The sequence below is a fragment of the Gymnoscopelus microlampas genome (genome assembly GCF_963454915.1).
Source record: "Gymnoscopelus microlampas genome assembly, chromosome: 10".
Taxonomy (NCBI): domain Eukaryota; kingdom Metazoa; phylum Chordata; class Actinopteri; order Myctophiformes; family Myctophidae; genus Gymnoscopelus; species Gymnoscopelus microlampas.
In genome coordinates, this window is record NC_139947.1 from 29625873 (window position 1) to 29647075 (window position 21203).

Below are 21203 nucleotides of genomic sequence, written 5' to 3' on the forward strand. Positions count from 1 at the left end.
GAAATATTGTACATGTTTGATAAAAGATGAAAGCTGTTTTTAATGGAATGTTTTAAGGGCTCTTGGAATCTTGATTATCACTTTTTTTGTGTCTCTGGTGGGATTTGTGTGTAAGAATGTGTCTGAATAATTTTTGCTCATAAACTTCATTCATCCATATTAATAAATGTCCAAAGATGTTTTGTCTGATTCAGGGCCTCTTTTGTGTGTGTGTGTGTGTGTGTGTGTGTGTGTGTGTGTGTGTGTGTGTGTGCGCGCCTGTGCGTGCGCGTACTGTACGTGGGCGTGTGGCGTGTTCATGCACGTGCAGCATCACCCCATGATGTATATTGTAATATTGACTATAAACCACGTTGGTTTACTCTGCTTATATCACATCCCCCTATCGCCTATATTGTCGTCAACAGTTAACTGTAGTGGTGACAACTTCTGCACGCCCTTCTCCATTGACTGCTTATCTTGTTATTCCACTTCACACGCTGTAGCAACACACTCCACTGATAACCTACAGACCCAGCCCCAAGCCCATCGAAAACTAAAGTGTCCTCTTGGTTGTTTGGTATGGGAGTTAGTAAATGTTTTACTTTTACACAAGAAATAACAGGAAGCAGCAGCTTAGTGGTTCTGCCTGTTCATCCCCTTGAGAAGCTGCCAAAAATAGAGGCTACACTTCAGGTTTGATTGATTGATTGAATACTTTATTAGACAGAAATGCAAACGGCACGAGTACATTCATACACTTGGGTCTAAAAGGATTTACACAAAAAAAGTCCTAATGGACTTGTTTCCATTGAGGTCCTATCCTATGTATTCAATTCATCATCATAATATAAAAATAACACCAACAATCTTTATCATCACTAATATAGAACACTATATTTACAGATTAGGGAAAGGGGAGGGGAGGGGGTGTGAGCACCTTTCTAAGAGAGAAGTGATAATTTACCTCCCCCTTTTGTCTCCTGACAAGTGGACTTTCAGGCTGAAATCAAATAAGATTGTTATAGATTCTTGTTTTAAATTAAATGTACCTTTACTTTTATTGTGAAGGCAAGCGGAAGTATTAGGATTGGCAAATGTTTGTGTTAATTAAGCTGCGTCACCGCCCCTTGTGGTGTTACATGTGTCATCAATGATTCACCGCTCCTGACGTAGGAGACCCTCCTACCAATAGAGTCCAAGCGGCCAGAGTCAGCCTTCTCTTCACACTTTTCTAACTAGAGTGATTGGTGGTGTCATTCATAGTAACTGACCACAAATCAGCGACGTCCACTCACTACGATACAGGAGAGTCAATTGAATATATTCTCATTCATACTGAATTGAATGAACTCTGAGCTGCTTTGAACTGAAAGGGGTTCGGTTTGTTCGAACCCATTGAACTTGCGACAGGTGAGATGACTTTTATTGGTTTTGTTGAGCGAAATAGAAGATCTGCATGCGTGTGTTGGCTTTATACCCAAAGAAAATGTATTTCTAAATTGGTAGGAGGAAAAGTGCCGATACAGTGCATGCATGTTTAGTCACTGGAGACTAGGTAGCAGTTTGACTGTTTTTTTTGTTCTTGGTAAATCGTCACTCTGACAGAACAGCTGTTTAATACAACGTTTTGCTAGATTCATCGGCATAGTTGTCACTAGTTGCCAATGACAGTTCTTTATTTCATTTTGATGTGAAAAGGTGTGAAAATATCTTCAAAAGAGACTGATGCAGGGCTGCTGAGTGCCATTAAATGTAAATGTATCGTTGCTTTTCTTCTTTTTCTGCTTTTTACCTGTGCAGCACTTTGGTCAACTAACCTTGTGTAAAAAATGTGCTATATAAATAAAGTTTGATTGATTGATTGATTGATTGATTAAATATTAATCCAATTTAGTCGGGCAATGACCATGAGTCTATGACTCAAAATTCTGATGCTGAGACACATTTTAATTGATAATTGTTATTATCCATTGTGTGACAACAACATCATTTAGTTATGAATCAGAGTGCCTGTCGACCTATGGTACAGGTAGCCTACTGTACAGGTACTACGGTCTACTGTACCTGTACATACTGTACCCATATACAGTATATCGGCCTATAGATACTCTACTTGTGTGTGTGTGTGTGTGTGTGTGTGTGTGTGTGTGTGTGTGTGTGTGTGTGTGTGTGTGTGTGTGTGTGTGTGTGTGTGTGTGTGTGTGTGTGTGTGTGTGTGTGTGTGTGTGTGTGTGTGTGTGTGTTGTGTGCTTGTGTGCGTGTGTGTCTGTCTGTCTGTCTGTCTGTCTGTCTGTCTGTCTGTCTGTCTGTCTGTGAACCAGACTCATTAAGTCAAGGAGATATTTCCTTGTATAATCTAAGCAGTGATGTTGCACACCATAAATTGTGGGGGGTGCAGCCTACTTATGAAAACACATATGACAGAGATCATAGCTGGTAGAGTGAAAAAGGCTTGCAATTGGAGTAAAACCTGTTAACTCTTTTTGTATCCTTTTATTTTTATTTTACTCTCATCTTTCTCTTTCATCTGTAGCTGTCCTGTGTTTCTAACTGCAGTACTATATGGCAAATTAATTCACTTCGTGGAATCAATCAATAAAGTTCTATCTATCTATCTATCTATCTATCTATCTATCTATCTATCTATCTATCTATCTATCGATCTATCTATCTATCTATCTATCTATCTATCTATCTATCTATCTATCTAATTATCTATCTATCTATCTTAGTTTGAAGGGGGATTATTCCATGGTTTGGTATGTTCATAATTTTGGACAGGAATATTAAGCCTATTGGTTGTGAAATGGACGCAATTGATTTGTATGTCATAATAGGCTGCTATAACCCTAGTCTCTTCTGCTGTAACCCTATTGTGTCACTCTCTTCTGCTGTAACCCTCATGTGTCACTCTCTAGTGCTGTAACCCTCATGTCATGTGTCACTCTCTAGTGCTGTACCCCTCATGTCATGTGTCACTCTCTTCTGCTGTAACCCTCATGTGTCACTCTCTAGTGCTGTAACCCTCATGTCATGTGTCACTCTCTAGTGCTGTAACCCTCATGTGACACTCTCTAGTGCTGTAACCCTCATGTCATATGTCACTCTCTAGTGCTGTAACCCTCATGTCAAGTGTCACTCTCTAGTGCTGTAACCCTCATGTCAAATGTCACTCTCTAGTGCTGTAACCCTTATGTCATGTGTCACTCTCTTGTGCTGTACCCCTCATGTGTTGCCACATATGTGTCATGTTGTGTACTGTTGTTTATGATGTATACCCAACAACTAATGGCTCCTTGTAGATGAAAACACTATTAATTCATAATAGAATAGAATAGAATTTGATTGAATTAAAAATAAAAGGATATTCGGTAAGGTTTTATATTAAGGTTGGGTCTATAATGCGTTATAACCACATTTATAATGCACTTAAAAGTGCATTATAACGCTTGTTATAACTGTTTATAATTATGCATAACAACTTATTATAATGTTTATGAAGTATTATAACTTATGATTATATCATTTATAAGTGCTGGTCACAGAAAAACTGGCACAGCACATTATAACTACCAGGTAACACTTTATTTAAAGGTCAGGTCTATCATGCATTATAATCCCATTTATAATGCATCATAATGCATTATAATGCATAATATAATAACACTCGTTATAAAGGTTTATAATTAAACCTTTAGAGAGTGACAGCCGAGTGCCTTATAATGCCTTATAAGCGTATTATAATGCATTATAAATGTGATTATAATGCATTATAGACCCGACCTTTAAGTAAAGTGTTACCGGATCTTCTTTTGCGTGTGTGTGTGTGTGTGTGTGTGTGTGTGTGTGTGTGTGTGTGTGTGTGTGTGTGTGTGTGTGTGTGTGTGTGTGTGTGTGTGTGTGTGTTTTGTGACTTCCCACACATGTTGACGGATGCAGAATGGCAAAAGAATATTTACAATGTAAACCTGTCCACTGATACAGGACCCTCACCCCAAAACACACACACACACACGTGCATGTGCACACGCACACGCACACACACACACACACACAATGTCCTTCACTGCACCTTTAATGTTCCCGTTAAGTGTTCCAAACCAGAAGTACCAGTTACTCTAGATCATGTTGACATAGGGGGGCCAGCAGCATATTTTGAATCGCACACACACACACACACACACACACACACACACACACACACACACACACACACACACACACACACACACACACACACACACACACACACACACACACACACACACACACACACACACACACACACACACACACACACACACACACACACACACAGATAGAAAGACAGTAACAGTTGTAGTGTTACATTTTCTTTCTAACTAGTTCTCACAGAGGGAAATCATTTTGTTGTGTTGATACATTGTGGATGATTTTCTCTTCTCTTCTCTGACAGATCTGTGGTGACACTGATGTAGTGTTCGTAGTGGGCACGGTATGGACCATAACCATGGCACACAGTAATGTGAGTGGCAGGCTGCACAACTACAGTATCTCTTAAACTATCATCTCTTAAGATTTTTTTTGTATTTGGTAATTGGTGCATTTATATTTGTGTTTGTTGACTAAGGTTCATGCTTATCCTGCTTACTCAGATCTCGCACCTGTAAGTCGTTCTGGATAAGAGCGTAATTCCAGGCTGTAATTCCTGGTCTATGTGCCATGATATGAGGCCTACTTATACACAATAAAAATCCTGAGTGTTCAACTAACTCTGAGCGTGCATAAAATAATATGTAAGCAAATGGACCCAACGTGTCCATTTCGTGACATTTGTCACTGTCTGTTACAAAAGGGTAAATTAATGCTGAGTATTTGTATCTTTTTCCTACAGTAATGGCATTGTTCAATTCAACTGGGGATGCTAAATGGGATAATCACAAGCATGCATAGTATAAAAGTCATAGAATAGTATATGCTGTATGCAGTTATACAAAGTAAAATATTCTGTCGTAATTTAACTCTGATACCTCTTACATTAGCACTGAGGATTCTAATGTGAACAGTTAAAAGTATACAGAATACATCATGTTAAAAAAAAAATATATTGTTTATATGTCATTGTTATAATGTCCCAATGTTAATGATGTTATTAATGTCAGTTTCAGTTAAAGGATGACTTCACCCATTTTTAACTTATCTTCATATAATTGGTCCTCACTAATGCTCATTATAAGATGGTACCATTTTTTCTACTTGGTCTGTGTCATCATACCATTTTATTAGTGAGGACCAATTATATGAATATACGTTGAAAATGGGTGAAGTCGTCCTTTAATGAATGAATGCTTCCTTGTTTCACCGGTGGTTGATAGTTGTATGTTTATCCTCAGCTTCAGCGTTCGTCATCCTCTACCTCTGGTGATGAGGTCAACCTGGGACCTTCAGCCAATCCACAGTCAGTAACTCTGCTGTTTATTTAACAAATACTGTACATACTGTATCTCGTATCACTTTAGTATCCAATCGTAACCAGAGGTTGATTTGTTCACACTTAATCTCTCAAGAACAGATTCCGACCTGCGGTGGAATCTGTCGGAGCGGTTCGTCCTAACCAGTGCGCATTGGCTAAAAGTGGGCGTGCCTTCAGATCAGGAAGTGGGCCGCGCTTTACCCAATCAAATGTAGTGGGCGGGATTCACGTGTCCATCCACCATGATCCACCCTCCCCCCCTAGAAACTAGCCGAAACTAATTTAACAATAGCGTCCTCGGAGCGGACAAAACCACGGAAAGATATTCACATTTTAAATTACTCTTTCATCATAGAAACAAGTGGGCTTATAACCAAAACCATCCATGCTCTCTGGGAGAAGTGGTGTTAGTGTTCCGTGTAGAAATATTGTTAGTGGGAATGAAAACATGGTCGCACCAACCGGAAGTGATGCGCTATAGGCAGACATGAAACCGGTGTTTCCCTGCGCTCTAGTCTAACATTATACTCCTGCCAGACTCCACAGAATATCAGAAAAGCAGAGGTCGCTGTTTTTCATTTTCTGTGGGGTCTGGCTACGCGAGACTAGTTCACACTTAACGGGGGATGGTTCCATGGGGAGGGAACAATGGGGATAACAATGCATTTGAGGACCTTGATGAGGTCTGAGGAAGAGCCTGGTTGCTCGAAACGTTACCAGTGTTTAATTTAGTTGAGGAATGATGTGTAACGCATATCTCTCTTTTCAGTGCCAGGCCCACTGACTTTGACTTCTTAGCTGTCATTGGAAAAGGGACATTTGGGAAGGTAAGGAGAGAGACACACAGTACAAATAACAGCTAGACATACAGTACATGCATGTAGGAACATTTCGAACGAGAACAAGACAAAATGTTAGAGAAAGAAGAAGGGATAATGAGCTGCTCCTGAAGTGAAGGGGTAGCAGGTCAGAGAGAGAGAAACAGACAGAGAGAACGACAGGCACAGACAGACTGAGAAAGAGCAGTCTGCGTTGCTCACGTTGTCTACAGGGTCACAGAGATCCTGACAGAATTGCAGAGCGAGATAGACAAATGGAAAGAGAGACAGAGAAAAGAGATCTTCTTCTCCAGTTTCTGCAGGCTCCTCCTCTTCGTCTTCCTCCTCCTCATCTTCATCCTCTTCCTCCTCACCCTCTTCGGCTATGTGTGTGCAGATGTGGCAGGTAGATTATGTCAGAAATGGAAACACAAATGGACGGATGTGCGGAGAAAGGGAAAGCGATAGCCGAGCTGTTGCTAATGCTTAATTTATACTCTGTTTTACGACGGTGTCACTTGCTGAAAATAGCCAATCTACAAGCTTGTAGATCACCTATTTCTGGTGAATGACACCATCATACGACAAAGTATAAATCAGGCTTAACACTGGACAGGGTGCACAGTGTAGACACTGTAGACAGGGTCAGAGGGAGAGAGCATCTGCTGACGACTGTCTGGTCCAAATGAGCCATGCTACTTCATAAATCATTAACTTTAGAGTCTACTCAGATCTGCTTGGGTTACCTTGACGTCAGTGGATGCAATGGCAAAATATTAGGCAATGAAATAACAGTGGGCTGGCACCAAGACAATCCTGACAACTCATGTTAAACTTCCCATAACATCACTTGGTCCACTATGCAGATTTGTATCTCTAAATAAGAAGTGTCATTTAGCATCAAGAGATGCCTGCTTTTTTTTATTTATTTCTATCAACAAACCTCTCAGATTTCTCAGTATCATCCTTTTCCACAGATCGCATAGCTGTTTGTGTGTGTGTGTGTGTGTGTGTGTGTGTGTGTGTGTGTGTGTGTGTGTGTGTGTGTGTGTGTGCGTGCGTGCGTGCGTGCGTGCGTGCGTGCGTGCGTGCGTGCGTGCATGTTCACACAGGGATTTGATGTAACATCTAGATAATGGTGTGGCAAAGTGGTGGTTCTGAGTGTGTAGTAAACAAACGGCTAACAAACATGCTTCCATGCAGGTCCTGCTTGCCAAACATAAAGCAGACAAAACATTCTATGCCGTGAAAGTCCTGCAGAAGAAAGTCATCCTGAAAAAAAAAGAGGTGGGTTATGCTGCTCCATTTTCAAATACAATCCCATTTCCGCCCCTTAAAATGTAATTAATTTAAATTCAAATCAATTTAGGTATGAGTTCAACATTCTTCTCTTCTCTTCTCTTCTCTTCTCTTCTCTTCTCTTCTCTTCTCTTCTCTTCTCTTCTCTTCTCTTCTCTTCTCTTCTCTTCTCGTCTCTTCTCTTCTCTTCTCTTCTCTTCTCTTCTCTTCTCTTCTCTTCTCTTCTCTTCTCTTCTCTTCTCTTCTCTTCTCTTCTCTTCTCTTCTCTTCTCTTCTCTTCTCTTCTCTTCTCTCCAATCAGCATTTCTTTTTTAAGCAAAGTGTACTCATCATGCTTGTAGACAGGGCTTTCAATTATAAATCCCACCTAATTATAACCATAACCCTATAGAGAACCTTTTTTATGCAATCTATCAAGTTACTGACTCTGTGTGAACTGTTAGGGTTAGGGTCAGTAACTTCATAGAGTCAGTAACTTGATAGAGTGCATTAAAAAAACACTCATAGGTGCAAAATACAAAGTTCTTTTCAGGTCCACAAGACGTGTTTGTCTTGAAAGGTTAGGTTCCTTGAATAATGGGAATGGGAATGAATAAATTAATGAGCACAAAGTTAATACTACTGCAACAGGATGTGGTCATCATTGGATGTGCATAGACTCAAGTTGCTGAATAATTCAAATGTTATAGAATAGTTATGTGGATATTAAAAATGGCACGGATATGACAAGTCTTCTAGGCGAAGTAAGAGATGAATGACAGTAAATCTGTGGATTTAGTTAGTTTAGACTAGTTAAGTAGTACAATACACTGAAATGAATAACTCATTTGATTTGTGTACAATATTCCTTTGTGTCAATACTGCAGTAAAGCAATAGCACTGTCTGTAGAGAAAGTGACAGATATGGTTATGATCTAAATCTTATCTAATCTACAGCTTGTTCTGTCCTTTGTACTCAAACTGGCCTTTACAACTCCATGAAAATAAGCTACAACATTCATATGTACTGTATGTAGAAACCAGCAATTTATCTCCATAAAATATACATTTAACACCTTCCATTGTGGAGTATCTGACTGAACCACAAACACTTGTAACCAAAACCTCTAATCTGCTGTCAAATCAGGCATCTAATTGGAAGTGCTTTCTCCTGTTTGAGAGGCAGTATGCCAACAGTGTAGAGAGAGAGAGGTGGTGTTGGATCATGGGTCGACTCAAGTTGAAGTGTTATTTGACTATCATCACTCTCTGTTCTTTTACTTTTACTCTTTGTTATTGTTCTTTGTCTGCTCGTCCTAAGCTGATGCTGGTAATCATGTGATGACACAGGGAGAAACAGATGTGGTTCCTTTTCTTTCACCGTACTATATATCCTCTGGTTTAATAATGCTTTGTCTGCTCCTTCTTCATCATCCCACTGTCCTCTCAATCGTACTCCCTACCCTTGTGATGCCCCCAAATCTCCCTTCTCCTCCTCAGCTCCCTTATGATCCTTATTCTCTTCAATGTTCTCCTTGTCTTGTCTTTCCACTGTTCTTACTCTGCTGTGACTCCTGTTGCAGCACCTTCATCATACTGTAGCACTCCTCCTCCCTCCTTGTCTCCTTCTCTTAACACGACTCTTTCTCCCTGTAACACCCTCCCTCTCACTCTTTTCCTGCCTTTCTTTCTTCGGGTTCTACATCATCTGTGATTAGTTCTCTAAAGGTCAAAGAGTATACTCTATGATAACGGTGGACTTTGGGATTTGGTGCCTGGCCAAGCCATACTACCGCTGCCTCTCTACTTTGGCATTCAAAGTGAAAAGAGAGGAATTGAGGACAAGCTCCTGCAGTGGATGACCTGTCTAGGAGAATTCACTTGTGTATCTAATCGGTTTGATTCCAGAAAAAAGAATTGTGCTCATCTCATTAACTACTGTATGACTGACACCCCAGCCACCCCTCCCCCCCCCCGCCCACCTTTGCTAGTACAGGACTTACTATCTTTCTTTCTTTTTTTTTTACTATCTTTCTGAAGGACTTACTATCTTTCTGAAGCTTATAGGAGAACAATTTCAGAATGTTAAAACATTTTTTTCTTTACATTTTCAAGAATAGCAGGCCTACAAGCTCTGCTGTGTTGTGAGCTTGTAAATCTTCTATTTTTGAATAGGTCTTAAAGTGGTTAGTTGAATTACCCTACACGTTCAGATTTAAATTAGCACTCTGAATATTACTTTGTGCTGATCACCTACTCCTTCTCTCCCCCTGTAGCAAAAGAACATAATGGCAGAGAGGAACGTGCTGTTGAAGAGTCTGAAGCACCCGTTCCTGGTGGGACTCCATTACTCATTCCAGACCCCAGAGAAGCTTTACTTTGTCCTCGACTACGTTAACGGGGGAGAGGTACTGCACACACATCATCTGTGCCTGAATCTGACACAGGAAGATAATATAGCAGTAGAGTTCAATAGATCTGAGCAAACACCGAACAAGCGCGCAAGTGCACGCACACACGCACGCACGCACGCACGCACGCAAAACTTGGAGAGTTGGATTTTGTCAGATCAAACAAGATATAATAGAACAGAATTGAATAGAAAAACATGTAATATTGAAGGGTCCATTGAAGGTTAGAACGTTGGCCTTGGGGGGACTTATTAATCTTATGATCTATCTAAATTATTAACTTTTATATTACTATACTATCAAGGTAATTAAGTTGTTGCTGAGTGGAACAGTGTGTCCTTCCAAAACTAACACGTCTGGGATAATCTCTAAGCAATAAATGATCTTAATCCCAAAACACATTCACTCACCCCATTTCATTCCTCAACTAAATTAAAACAAATGCTTAGCAGTAGGGACAGAAAACAGCAGCCACACACTGTTAGAGAAGGAAGCAGTTGATTAGGAGAAGCCAGATCAGATAGTTATTTTTGTTAAAATGTATTGATTCTTTTAGTTGTCTTCGATTATGTAACTTCCCCAACTGAGTTAATACATTTAATCAGACCTGATAATTGATAGTACAGGAGAGGCCTTCATTTTAGATGTCTTGTCAGTGTGTCTCTCGAAGTGTGTGCCAGTGTACTGTGACATGCAGTGTACTTTAAATTATTTGCATAAACCATATTCAAATGTAGTTTCATCCTGGTCTAGTTTGAAGTGAACTATGGCTCAGAGTCCTGATTTGGCTCTCTCAGTTGGTTTCTGTTATGTATTCACATGCAATGTGCTTTCCTGTGGTTCGGCTATGGTAGGACACAGCATGCTGGACTGAAACAATGTTCCTAATAAGTAATCCTTTATGTCAAATCAGCCAAGCTGCAATGGCTTGTTACCAATATTGCCCCACTAGTGGCTTGTTTCCAACCAGAGAGGCCCTGTTGTACTACTGTGTGCTAATGACAATCTTCTAGCCCCACCACCATACCCAAGGCTTTGAATTGTTTAATTTTATACTTTAAAAAAATAATCTTCCTAATGTGGCTCTTACATTCAACCGTATGTAACAGGAAGCTTTGGAGTAATAGAGTACTACAGTGTGTAATGAGTCCGCAATGGGTTCTCTTGCCAGATTTTAACATTTTCTACACCCACTAATACTTCAACCATGAATTCTGAAGTAGTGCATCTTTAAACTTTAGTAATTACCTGTGTGGTTCAAATTCCTAAAAAGTGTGTTGATTTGTGGAGATGATCTTGTTGAACCTAATGTGTCAACATCATATATGCAAACCTTAGTTTTTCTTAATTTATCCAAAATCCAATGCAAGACATCGATTTTAAATCTGTGGTTGGCCTTAAAAACTATGTCATCCTTGTGCTATAACTATTTTAATTCCCTCTTGCTCTTCTTTCCTTCTCAATGTCTCTTTGGTCATCATCATGCTGTCACTTTGCCCTGTCTCTCCATCACTGGCTTCTTTTTCCCTCCTTCCTATCTACTCTCTTTCTTTCTCTCTCTCACTCCTTATATCTTCCAGTTGTTCTTCCACCTCCAAAGAGAGAGGTGTTTCTCAGAGCCCAGAGCGAGGTTCTACGCTGCTGAGGTAGCCAGCGCCATCGGCTACCTCCATTCGCTTAACATCGTTTACAGGTCAGACATGCACACAGACACACGTCTCATAAAGTACATGCTATGCTGGGCTGGCATGCATTACCAGCAACATTTGGAGCAATATACAACCAAATAGAAGAAACAAAGATTTCACAATTGTTATTGTAAAACAAAATGATACTTTTCTGGCTTGATAATTATTTTATTTTGTCTATTGCAGAGATCTGAAACCAGAGAATATTCTCTTAGACTCACAAGTAAGTTTGCCATAGCTGAGGGGAGATAAAATATTTTGCTAAAAACAAATTTGGACAAATCTGTTTATATGGAACATGAGCATACTGTTGTGTATGTCTGCATATGTGAAAGCGCTTGAATTTATATATTTTGCAGGGCCATGTTGTTTTGACAGACTTTGGACTTTGCAAAGAAGGTGTGGAACCAGAGACCACAACCTCAACTTTCTGTGGGACCCCAGAGGTGAGGAAATGACACTGCACATAACACAAACATAATATAATAATTTCTTTGGCTTCACCAAACATATACATGTATATTTAGTGGTGACTCTGCTTCTTAAGAAAGACGTGGTGAAATAAAAAATATGTTTTTCACACTTTCACACCACATACCCGCTGCGGTCATAATGAGGACACAATTAGATGCCAAAAAACTTTTTTTTTGATAAAGTCCCTAAAAGTCAAATTTTCCTTGCTGTAAACGCAAACGTACTGCGTGATGACATACATAGACTCTTACAAATATAAATGAATCTTGATTTCATTCACCTGTTTGATTCCCATAGCTCACGTCCCACCACTCGCACCTGATTTTAATTAGGGAGACACTCTTGGGCTGCTACGTTCTTTATCCAACTCAAGATGACGGCCAGACAGTGCATTACTCGTTTTAAACTCAAACAGTACATTAAAATATGTATCTGAAAACATTGGAGGTGAGAAATAAGCAATGCACTACATAAAAGTGGCGCGAAATTGCTCCCCTGTCCCTCTCGTTCTCTGCCTGCCTCATATCAGCTGCGCTGTACGCTCGGATCAGTACAGTGTGTAGAGTCCAGAGATCCCATAGCCCGGAGGGTATGGGGCCGTTGGCTGACACTGTGATTCGTTACACAAAAACACACCCCTGTTTCTGAGCTAAACTTAGCAAAAAGGAAAGCAATAAAGCCATTTCATGATGTATTTAATTGCCAGTCGGGTGGTAGGTCACTAGGGTCACCTGGAGATTGAAGTCTGATTGAGGATACGGTCACACATGCGGGGGAGAGGCCAACGACTGCCGAGGTGAAATTCACATCAAAGTTCACCAAACTTTTACTCCACATGAGGCACACAATTGTGTGTGGAAGTTCCCCCCCCTTTGCTCGCATAGAATGGAAGTGAACAGGACACAAATATACAATATGCGCATGTCTGACCATACCCTTTGTCGTATGACAGAGTATAAATTAAGCATAAGTAAGAAAGAATGGAAAAAGGTCACAAGGGAGGAAGGTGCCCTGAATAACACCTGGGAGGCATGGCATTTGTTTCCAGTTTTTCTATTTAGTTTTTTCTTCTTTTTCATTATCGCTTTAATGTAAAGCACTTTGAGCTGCATGTTTTGTAGGTTAGGGTTAGGGTTTTATACAAATAAAGTGTATTAATATTAATAATACCTATTGTCAGAGTACTTAGTGCAGTACCCATTATCATAGTAATTGGAGGCCAGTCATATTGAGACATATGGATCTCCATATATAAACACACTTTTTGCTACTACTCCTACAAATTTAAATAAAATGTTGAAGTCATGTGATCAGGATGTATCAGATGTGTCAAGATTTTTCATATTCCATTCCGATTGGCTATGACTGACTTCCAAAATGTGCGGGCCCTGGGTAGGTAGCCCGGCCTGTTGGAGACTTGCGCTCCACGGAGCGCACTTTGCTAGTTTGATTTTTATATTCATTCTATTTAAGGATACTCGTAGCACCTGTCTCCATTATGAGAAACCGTGTGTACTGAAATACTTAACAGTAATTAAGTTTGCCTCTCTCTTTCTCTCTGTCTTTCTCCATAGTACCTGGCTCCAGAGGTCCTGCGTAAGGAACCGTATGACAGGACAGTAGACTGGTGGTGTCTGGGAGCTGTGCTCTATGAAATGATATGCAGTCTGGTATGTTATATCTTATAGAAATTAAATAAGATTCAATATGTAGGCTATATTGTTGTGACTCTTTTACTTCTGTAACGTTTACATGTAATGTAGATCTTCTGTATATGGGGAATAAGTACGTAAGTTGTAATGCATTGCACCTTCCTCAGGGTGTTAAATAATATGGTTTCTCCTCCCTTCTCCAGCCTCCATTCTACAGCCGTGATGTTGGTGAAATGTATGATGGCATCCTCCACAAGCCTCTGCCGATTCCTCCTGGGAAGTCTGATGCTGTGTGTTCTCTTCTTGTGGGCCTCCTTCAGAAGGACCAGCACAGACGCCTCGGGGCCATCGCTGACTTTGTGAGTGTCTCATATATGGCATATTATTGCTGTCGCACGGAAAGCTTTTATGTCCAAACCCTTTTTCTTTCCAGGAAAAAATAACTACATGGATCCAATGTAGTTATTATTTAGTCACAAGCTCTTTTTATTGCTTTTCATTGGTTAAATATTTAAAACCCACATACAAGACTTAACCACTTTCAATCTTGCGTCTCTATTTTGGCAAAGATTTTCGAAAATCCTCCTCCCCCTAAAAGGATCCACAAGATCTACACGCTCACAACGCGTCACATGGCGTTGTGAGCTTATAGATGTAGTTATTTTTGCACAGCAATCTCATGCGCCTAAAATAGGGCATTAATTTAAGAAAAAAACAAAAAGATGACATATGAAGATGCAAAGTTTCTGCCCAACAGTGACAATGTCATAACTGCACTCACAATGTCTATTTGTTATATTTTTACTGAATTTTTTATTATAGTCATAGTATAGAGCACGGAAGTCCTGACGTCACCGCCAGTAGAGAGCGCATTCCGCAGGTTCATGGCTTTACTTTTTGTATTGATATCCTCATTGGGGAATCTTAGATCGCTTCATATAAGAATTGTGTTCCAAAAATAAACACACCACCCTGGCGTTTTTACTCATATGGATATGAAGCATCGACTGAAGGTGTAAATGTACATATTTACCCAAAGAGTAACACAATATAAACACTAGAAACGAGTCAAACAACCCAAAGACTACATTTCCCATGGCCCAGGCTGCTGTGGGGACAGTGATTTCAGACCCAGACGTAGTAGTTCCTAAGACTTTTAAGGCAGAATTAATTCCCTTTTCGGCAGAAACAGGCTGTATCAAATATGAATGAATATCATAAACGATGCAGAGCCACCCCCCTGACAAAAACGCCAGGGTGGTGTGTTTATGTTTGGAACACAGTTCTTATATGACGTGATCTAAGATTTCCAAATGGGGATTTCAACACAAAAAATAAAGCCACGAACCCTGGAACAGCGCCCTCTACTGGCCCTCTACTGGCAGTGATGTCAGACTTCGGTGCTCTATTGCAGGCTGGAACTAGACAATATAGAAACTGGATGTGATGTGGATGTGGCATAAGACATGATCATGTTTTGCTCTTTTGTTTTCAGTTAGAAATAAAGAACCACGTCTTTTTCTCTCCAATCAATTGGGACGATCTTTATCACAAAAGAGTCACTCCTCCTTACAACCCGAATGTGGTAAGTTGGATTTTTCTGGTGTCTCAGTGTGTCCACTGTCTACCAGTTTGTATCACTGCTCCTAAATGAATCCCTCATATTGTCTTTTCTGTGTATGTGTATTCCCAACTTGACTCTGTCTTTATCTATCAACATATCTGCCTGTCTGTCTACCTGAATGACTGATTGCTCCTTTTATAAACGTCTTGAGTATTGAACTTTCTTTCCTAACACTCTTTTAACCTAACCTAATCTGCTTGTGTAAATACCCCTGCATGCATGAACTCTATATTCTATCTACTGCACACACACTGGTCTGTGTCTTTCTTTCAATACTGTTGATTTCCAACAAGTCCTCATTTTTATTCATAATTATTTCATAAATATTCAGAACCCCCCCCGCCCCCCGAATCTCAATCTCTCTTTCTGTCTCTCTCTCTCCTGTCTTCCAGAAAGGTCCAGCAGACACTCAGCACATCGATCCAGAGTTCACCAGAGAGATGGTTCCAAACTCTGTAAGCCGTACCCCCGAGTTCAATGCCAGCACCAGCTCTAACAATGCTTTCAACGGTTTCTCCTATGTCTCCACCGAGGACAGCTTCCTGTGAAGCAGGAAGTTACTGTCAACACTGTATATATAAGAAAACAAAACTAAGTGGACCAGTCTCAAGGCACAGGGTTTTTTCTTTATCTTTTCACCTGGGAAAATCATGCAGAATCTTGATTTGGGTTCAAATTAAGGGGTTTCATTCTAGGATTCAGCTTTAACATGCTGGGTCCACAGGTAATGTAGAGACACACCATAAGCAGGTGCTTGACCCACTTTGAATCCCGACCCAGAATGAAAGAAACACTGCTTAAATATCTGCCCTACAAAGCCAAAGACCAGTATTATTCACACTGGTATAATTTAAGAGCAACATGGCCGGTGAGTGAATATGGTCAATAGCATGAGTAGTCAAGCCAAGCATAATTAGATTGAATATTGTCTCCCTTCCTGCCTGGGTTAGGCTTAGCCTTATGAAACTTTGTGAAATCTAAACCCTAATAACTTTAACTGTGCCATTTACCGTAAAGCTGCAACTCATAGGTTTTATTATGTCCTCTTCCTGTGCAACTCTAACACCTGTGATTTGAGCCAAGATCTCAAAATATCTACGGCTCATCCAAGTGGGAACCCAAGTAAGTGTCCTACCCAGCACCAGAGTTTCCCCAGGTTTTTCATAGTAGGTAGAGCACCGCAAACCAACCAATGCAGTAGTTACAGTGTATTAACATATTCTGCCAAACAGATTGATTGGGTAATATAACAATTTATTATCAAAAATAAGTTTTAGATTAAAGCTTTAAACGGAGGGGGTAATTGATATTTTTTGGTTAAAACGGTGATAAGCTTATACTTTTTACAGGCTCTTTTAGAGCGGTTTTGAAGGAGGGTAAAGAGTCACACCTTTTATGACTGTTGGTAGGGCATTCCACATTCCATGGTGGCATAGCAGTGGAACGAAATTGGCCCCATTTTTTTGCCGAAACCGGGTTCAGTGACATCAGTGGAGCTCCTTCTGGTGTTGTGCCTCTGTGTGTCTTTTACGCTATTGAAGTAGTCTGACAGGTACATGGGTATCCCTGTTTTCTTGCGTATCTTGAAGACCAGGCCCATTGCAAGTTGCTTTACTCTGTCCTATACCCTGAGCCATCCCACCCTAGCTTAATGAGCAGGGGTTAGGTGAGTTCTGGGTGACCAGTTTTTTTTTAGATGTCTGCTGTTTTGGTTTTAATGCCTTTGAGGTGCTAAAGTACCACGAGGTGCATGCATAGTAGTAACACTTGTTTTAAGCTGTTTTCTTTGTTGGGCAGATTTTTTGTGTGGTCCTTGTCTTTAGTACAGTAGGGGGGGAGCAGATGACAGCAGGATTTTTCCATTTCAATCACTTTATTTTCATGGTGTTGCTTGCCATGCATTAGATATATGCAATCTCACAGTAATATCACACAGAAATAAGATGGTAGAGAGAAAAGCAGACGTAACAATATGGTGCGTAGACACATCCTGGCCAGAGTTTTTTTGATTGAATATTTTATTAGGCAAAAGAATGTAAAACAACACATTTACATTTAAAATACTTTGTCTAACAGGTCCGTTCATAAAAGTCCTTGCGGACTTGTTTCCAATGAGGGCCTTGGTATTCAATTCATAGACAAAGTGTAATTAGTTTGACTCAGTATGTATCAGCTATCACTCATCCTACATACAGTACAGTTATCTTTTTCTTTGTTCATTTTTGGGGGTTATTGGTAGTAGAATTTACCCAAATCCACATTCCAGCCAGTGTCCATAATCAGTAATCTAGTAATGTTCTCTCTTTAGCTTGACATTTCTTTAGCCTATAGATATTAGTCAATAGGCTAATGTTAATTTTGTTTATTTAACTGTAATATTCTAAAGCAAACGTCTAAAGTTGTAAAGGAAACGTGTATGTTCTGTAAATACTTGAGGTTGAGATGATGTAGTGATGTAACAATATCCATGTATACAATAAAGTGCCTTTCTGTGTTTGATACTTTTCCTTATTGTAATGTAGTTTTGGGGAAATTATGATTACAAGAGCAGTATGTTTAGGAGCTGATCATTGTAGCTACATACAGAGTATGAAATACAACATGTATAATGGGCATGTGAAACTCAATTGTCTGTCTTACTTAAACAAGTCCCATTTCATGTTTAGGTTGTTATGTTAAAACTGTCAAGAAGTGTTAGGTCTACAGTATATGCATTATTCTTGTCTTAGAAAATATGCTATAATCATTAGGTTACATTATGTCAGTTTCTCTTATCAGTGGAAAAAAGGATGGGGCTCTATTACAATAGGAGCTACCACACCATGTTAAAGTGTGGTCATTTCAACAGTGTATGTCACAACATCTAAACTACTGCAAAGGAAAATAAATGCACTATAATAACCCTAGGACTATTAGTAAAATCACATCTAGATTGACTTTACAAAATAATGATGCAACAATAAAAAACAACAATAAAATAACACTCTCTATAACTGAAAGTTATCTATGCCGCCTTCTGCCTCTCCACAGAAGTGGATTGTGCATCGTGTAGTAGTATTTATGGATATAACTTTTGGTGAAATATAATCCCACCATTGTAAAGCCTATTAAGCATAATCCTTCAGGTTCAACCACTATAATAGCCCTGTAAGCATGCCTGCCTTGCTGTAATTCCCCCCATGGCTTGGCTTGCATGAAAATGTAGCCTTTTTTTTAAATAACAGTTATGAAATGCTGATATGATAGATTATGTGAATATGGATGATAACATTGTAAGAAGGCAGAAGAAAGTATGTACATTAAAGTAAATACAAACGCAACACTATAAAACAGATGGTGCAGGTCCATTAAATTTCCACGACAAAATAATAATGTCCTCAGTCTAGAGTGTGATGAAATCCTACAGTAAAGGGAGAGAGGGTGACATTAAAAACACAGTCACGCTGCCAGCACAGTGGCACAGGTCACTGACATCCACTGAAGCAAAGATGTAAGGTTGTGTGTACATAGGAAACTTGTCAATAAATCAAACAGTTCTCAAAACATTTACATGTTCTTTTTGATGAAAGGTTAATTATGTGTGAAATAGAAACAATGTTTTTTTCACACACGTGTTGTAATTAACCTATTAGTGTGACTGTGAACTGCTGAACTTAATGCACTATCAACAAATCACCACTAGACCATTATGCTCCTGAGTCATAAGGACCTGATTGCGAAACCATGTTTAATGTGTCAACAAAGTGGGCTGTACTCATCCAACAACAGTGTAAAAAGAAAATGCTACAGTAATGGAATTACTGTACCTAATAACAAACAGTAAAATACTTCAGTGTCAAGCCTTGTGCTTTTATGTAAACTAGGAATATGATACTTAAATGCCACATCCAGCTATGTACAAAACATAGTGGAAAGCTATGTGTGTGTGTGTGTGTGTGTGTGTGTGTGTGTGTGTGTGTGTGTGTGTGTGTGTGTGTGTGTGTGTGTGTGTGTGTGTGTGTGTGTGTGTGTGTGTGTGTGTGTGTGTGTGTGTGTGTGTGTGTGTGTGTGTGTGTGTGTGTTACATACTGCATTTGCACATTTACATCATCCCTTGGTGTTCAGTATGTGAGTTTAAATGCAATTTACATTTTAATAGTGTACTTGTTTTTTACATCTTAATGGTTTACTTGTTTTTTACATCTTAATTTTACAATTTCATGTTCAACATTACATAAACAACATTACAATGCAGACCAGGAACATTCTCATGCCTGTCCTCAGATACTATAAGAGAGAGAAGATGGATCAATACAGTATAATCACTTAACCCCCAAAAAAGGTTTTGATAATAATAATTGTGTACTCATGGTCAGATTAATAGATGACTGAATGAATCATTTCACCAAATCTCAGTTGGTATTGTTTGTCTTCCTTTGTTCCCCCTTTTCTCTCTCTCTCTCTCTCTCTCTCTCTCTCTCTCTCTCTCGCGCTCTAGCTCTAGCTCTCTCTCTCTCGATGGGTCAATTAATTTGTAAAAGTTGACCTCCATCAGAATTATTCCTGTAGATTCAGTACCTGTTCCAAGTGGGGTATGCAGGGTTCGGCTGGGACTGATTGTTGGCCTGCTTGGATGTCTGGACGAAGCCACTTGCTATAAATGAATGTGGTGAATACTGTAGTGAGTAGGAACTGCCCCAAAAGGATAATGGTGGAATAGAACTGTGTATGGTAGCCTGATTATTCCAGCTACAGTCAGATGTGCAGAGACAATACATGAGAACTACCAAGTAGGTGCAGCAAGTGAGGTAAAATGACACCTATTTATTTTTATTATGTATAAAAAGTGAGATTTCTACAGTAACTAAATCTACAGGGCTATGAGCACCGTGAGAAAGAAATAACTCCTGCCTCAGTCATCATTCTGTAATATTAGCTCAATGGTGTGGCTCCCAGTCCCAACTGCTACAGAGTGATCCAGAGATCTTATTGTTGACCAGGAGAGGGCAGAAAACAGAGGGTAGTAGCTAATCGGTACCATGGGCACCTGAGACCTCTGGGCACACACACACGCACACACACACACACACACACACACACACACACACAAAAACACATTTGACCTGCGTTCTAACAGAGGTGGAGGCTCTCACATGCATGCAGTGCCAGGACAGACAGACAGACAGACAGTCTGGCTAACGGTTATCCCCCTAACCTTAACCCCTGAGCCATTAACCCTGAGTGACCCAATCTAAATGTATCTAGTGGTTAGGATTATGCACTAACTGGCTGGTGGATGTGGCTCAAGAAACACACACACACACACACACACACACACACACACATATATATATATATATATATATATATATATATATATATATATATACTTATAAAAAAAGGAAAAGGAAAATGGAAAACAATTTAATTCACCACCCCTCCTGATATTTATAGTGATTTTACATTTAGGCCTACATACATTATTTCAGAACATTTTTGCAGTATACAACAAGTTTCTTTCTCTCGCGACAGGCTGTTAAGTTAAATTTGGAATAGTTGTCTGGATAGAGAGACAATTCTTCATAGAACCCGTTGGCGAGCGTTTGAGCTTTCAGATGCGTTACACGGACATTGTTGAACCATCGAATACTGTGACTGCACGGGTCACGTGTAGGCAGATCCAATGGACGAACATCTAGCATCACAGCAATGGATAGGTCACACTTTTCGGTGGCAAATACTGGTATTTCCGGGGAAACTTCTCCAACAGTGGGTGTTCTTGAACACACCTCAGTTATGCAAACTGTAGGATACCTTCCCTTATTTTTTAACTCTATGATACCTT

General features: G+C 39.8%; 1 protein-coding gene across 1 annotated transcript; it reads left to right on the top strand.

Moving 5' to 3' along the window:
- The first annotated feature begins 1173 nt into the window (after positions 1–1173).
- sgk2a (serum/glucocorticoid regulated kinase 2a) lies at positions 1174–17875 on the top strand. Its single transcript, XM_084069758.1, has 13 exons — positions 1174–1392; positions 4418–4486; positions 5355–5419; positions 6204–6261; positions 7456–7539; positions 9807–9938; positions 11522–11634; positions 11816–11852; positions 11989–12075; positions 13678–13773; positions 13959–14114; positions 15251–15340; positions 15772–17875. Exons 2-13 carry the CDS (start codon positions 4472–4474, stop codon positions 15925–15927), a joined length of 1089 nt encoding a protein of 362 aa, XP_083925884.1. The 5' UTR covers positions 1174–1392; positions 4418–4471; the 3' UTR covers positions 15928–17875.
- Positions 17876–21203: the final 3328 nt, after the last annotated feature.

Excerpts from the sequence above, each read along its gene's own strand:
- sgk2a (XM_084069758.1), top strand. Across the intron at positions 5,420-6,203 it reads GGACCTTCAGCCAATCCACA|TGCCAGGCCCACTGACTTTG; the intron begins GTCAGTAACTCT and ends CTCTCTTTTCAG. Across the intron at positions 14,115-15,250 it reads TCGGGGCCATCGCTGACTTT|TTAGAAATAAAGAACCACGT; the intron begins GTGAGTGTCTCA and ends TTTTGTTTTCAG.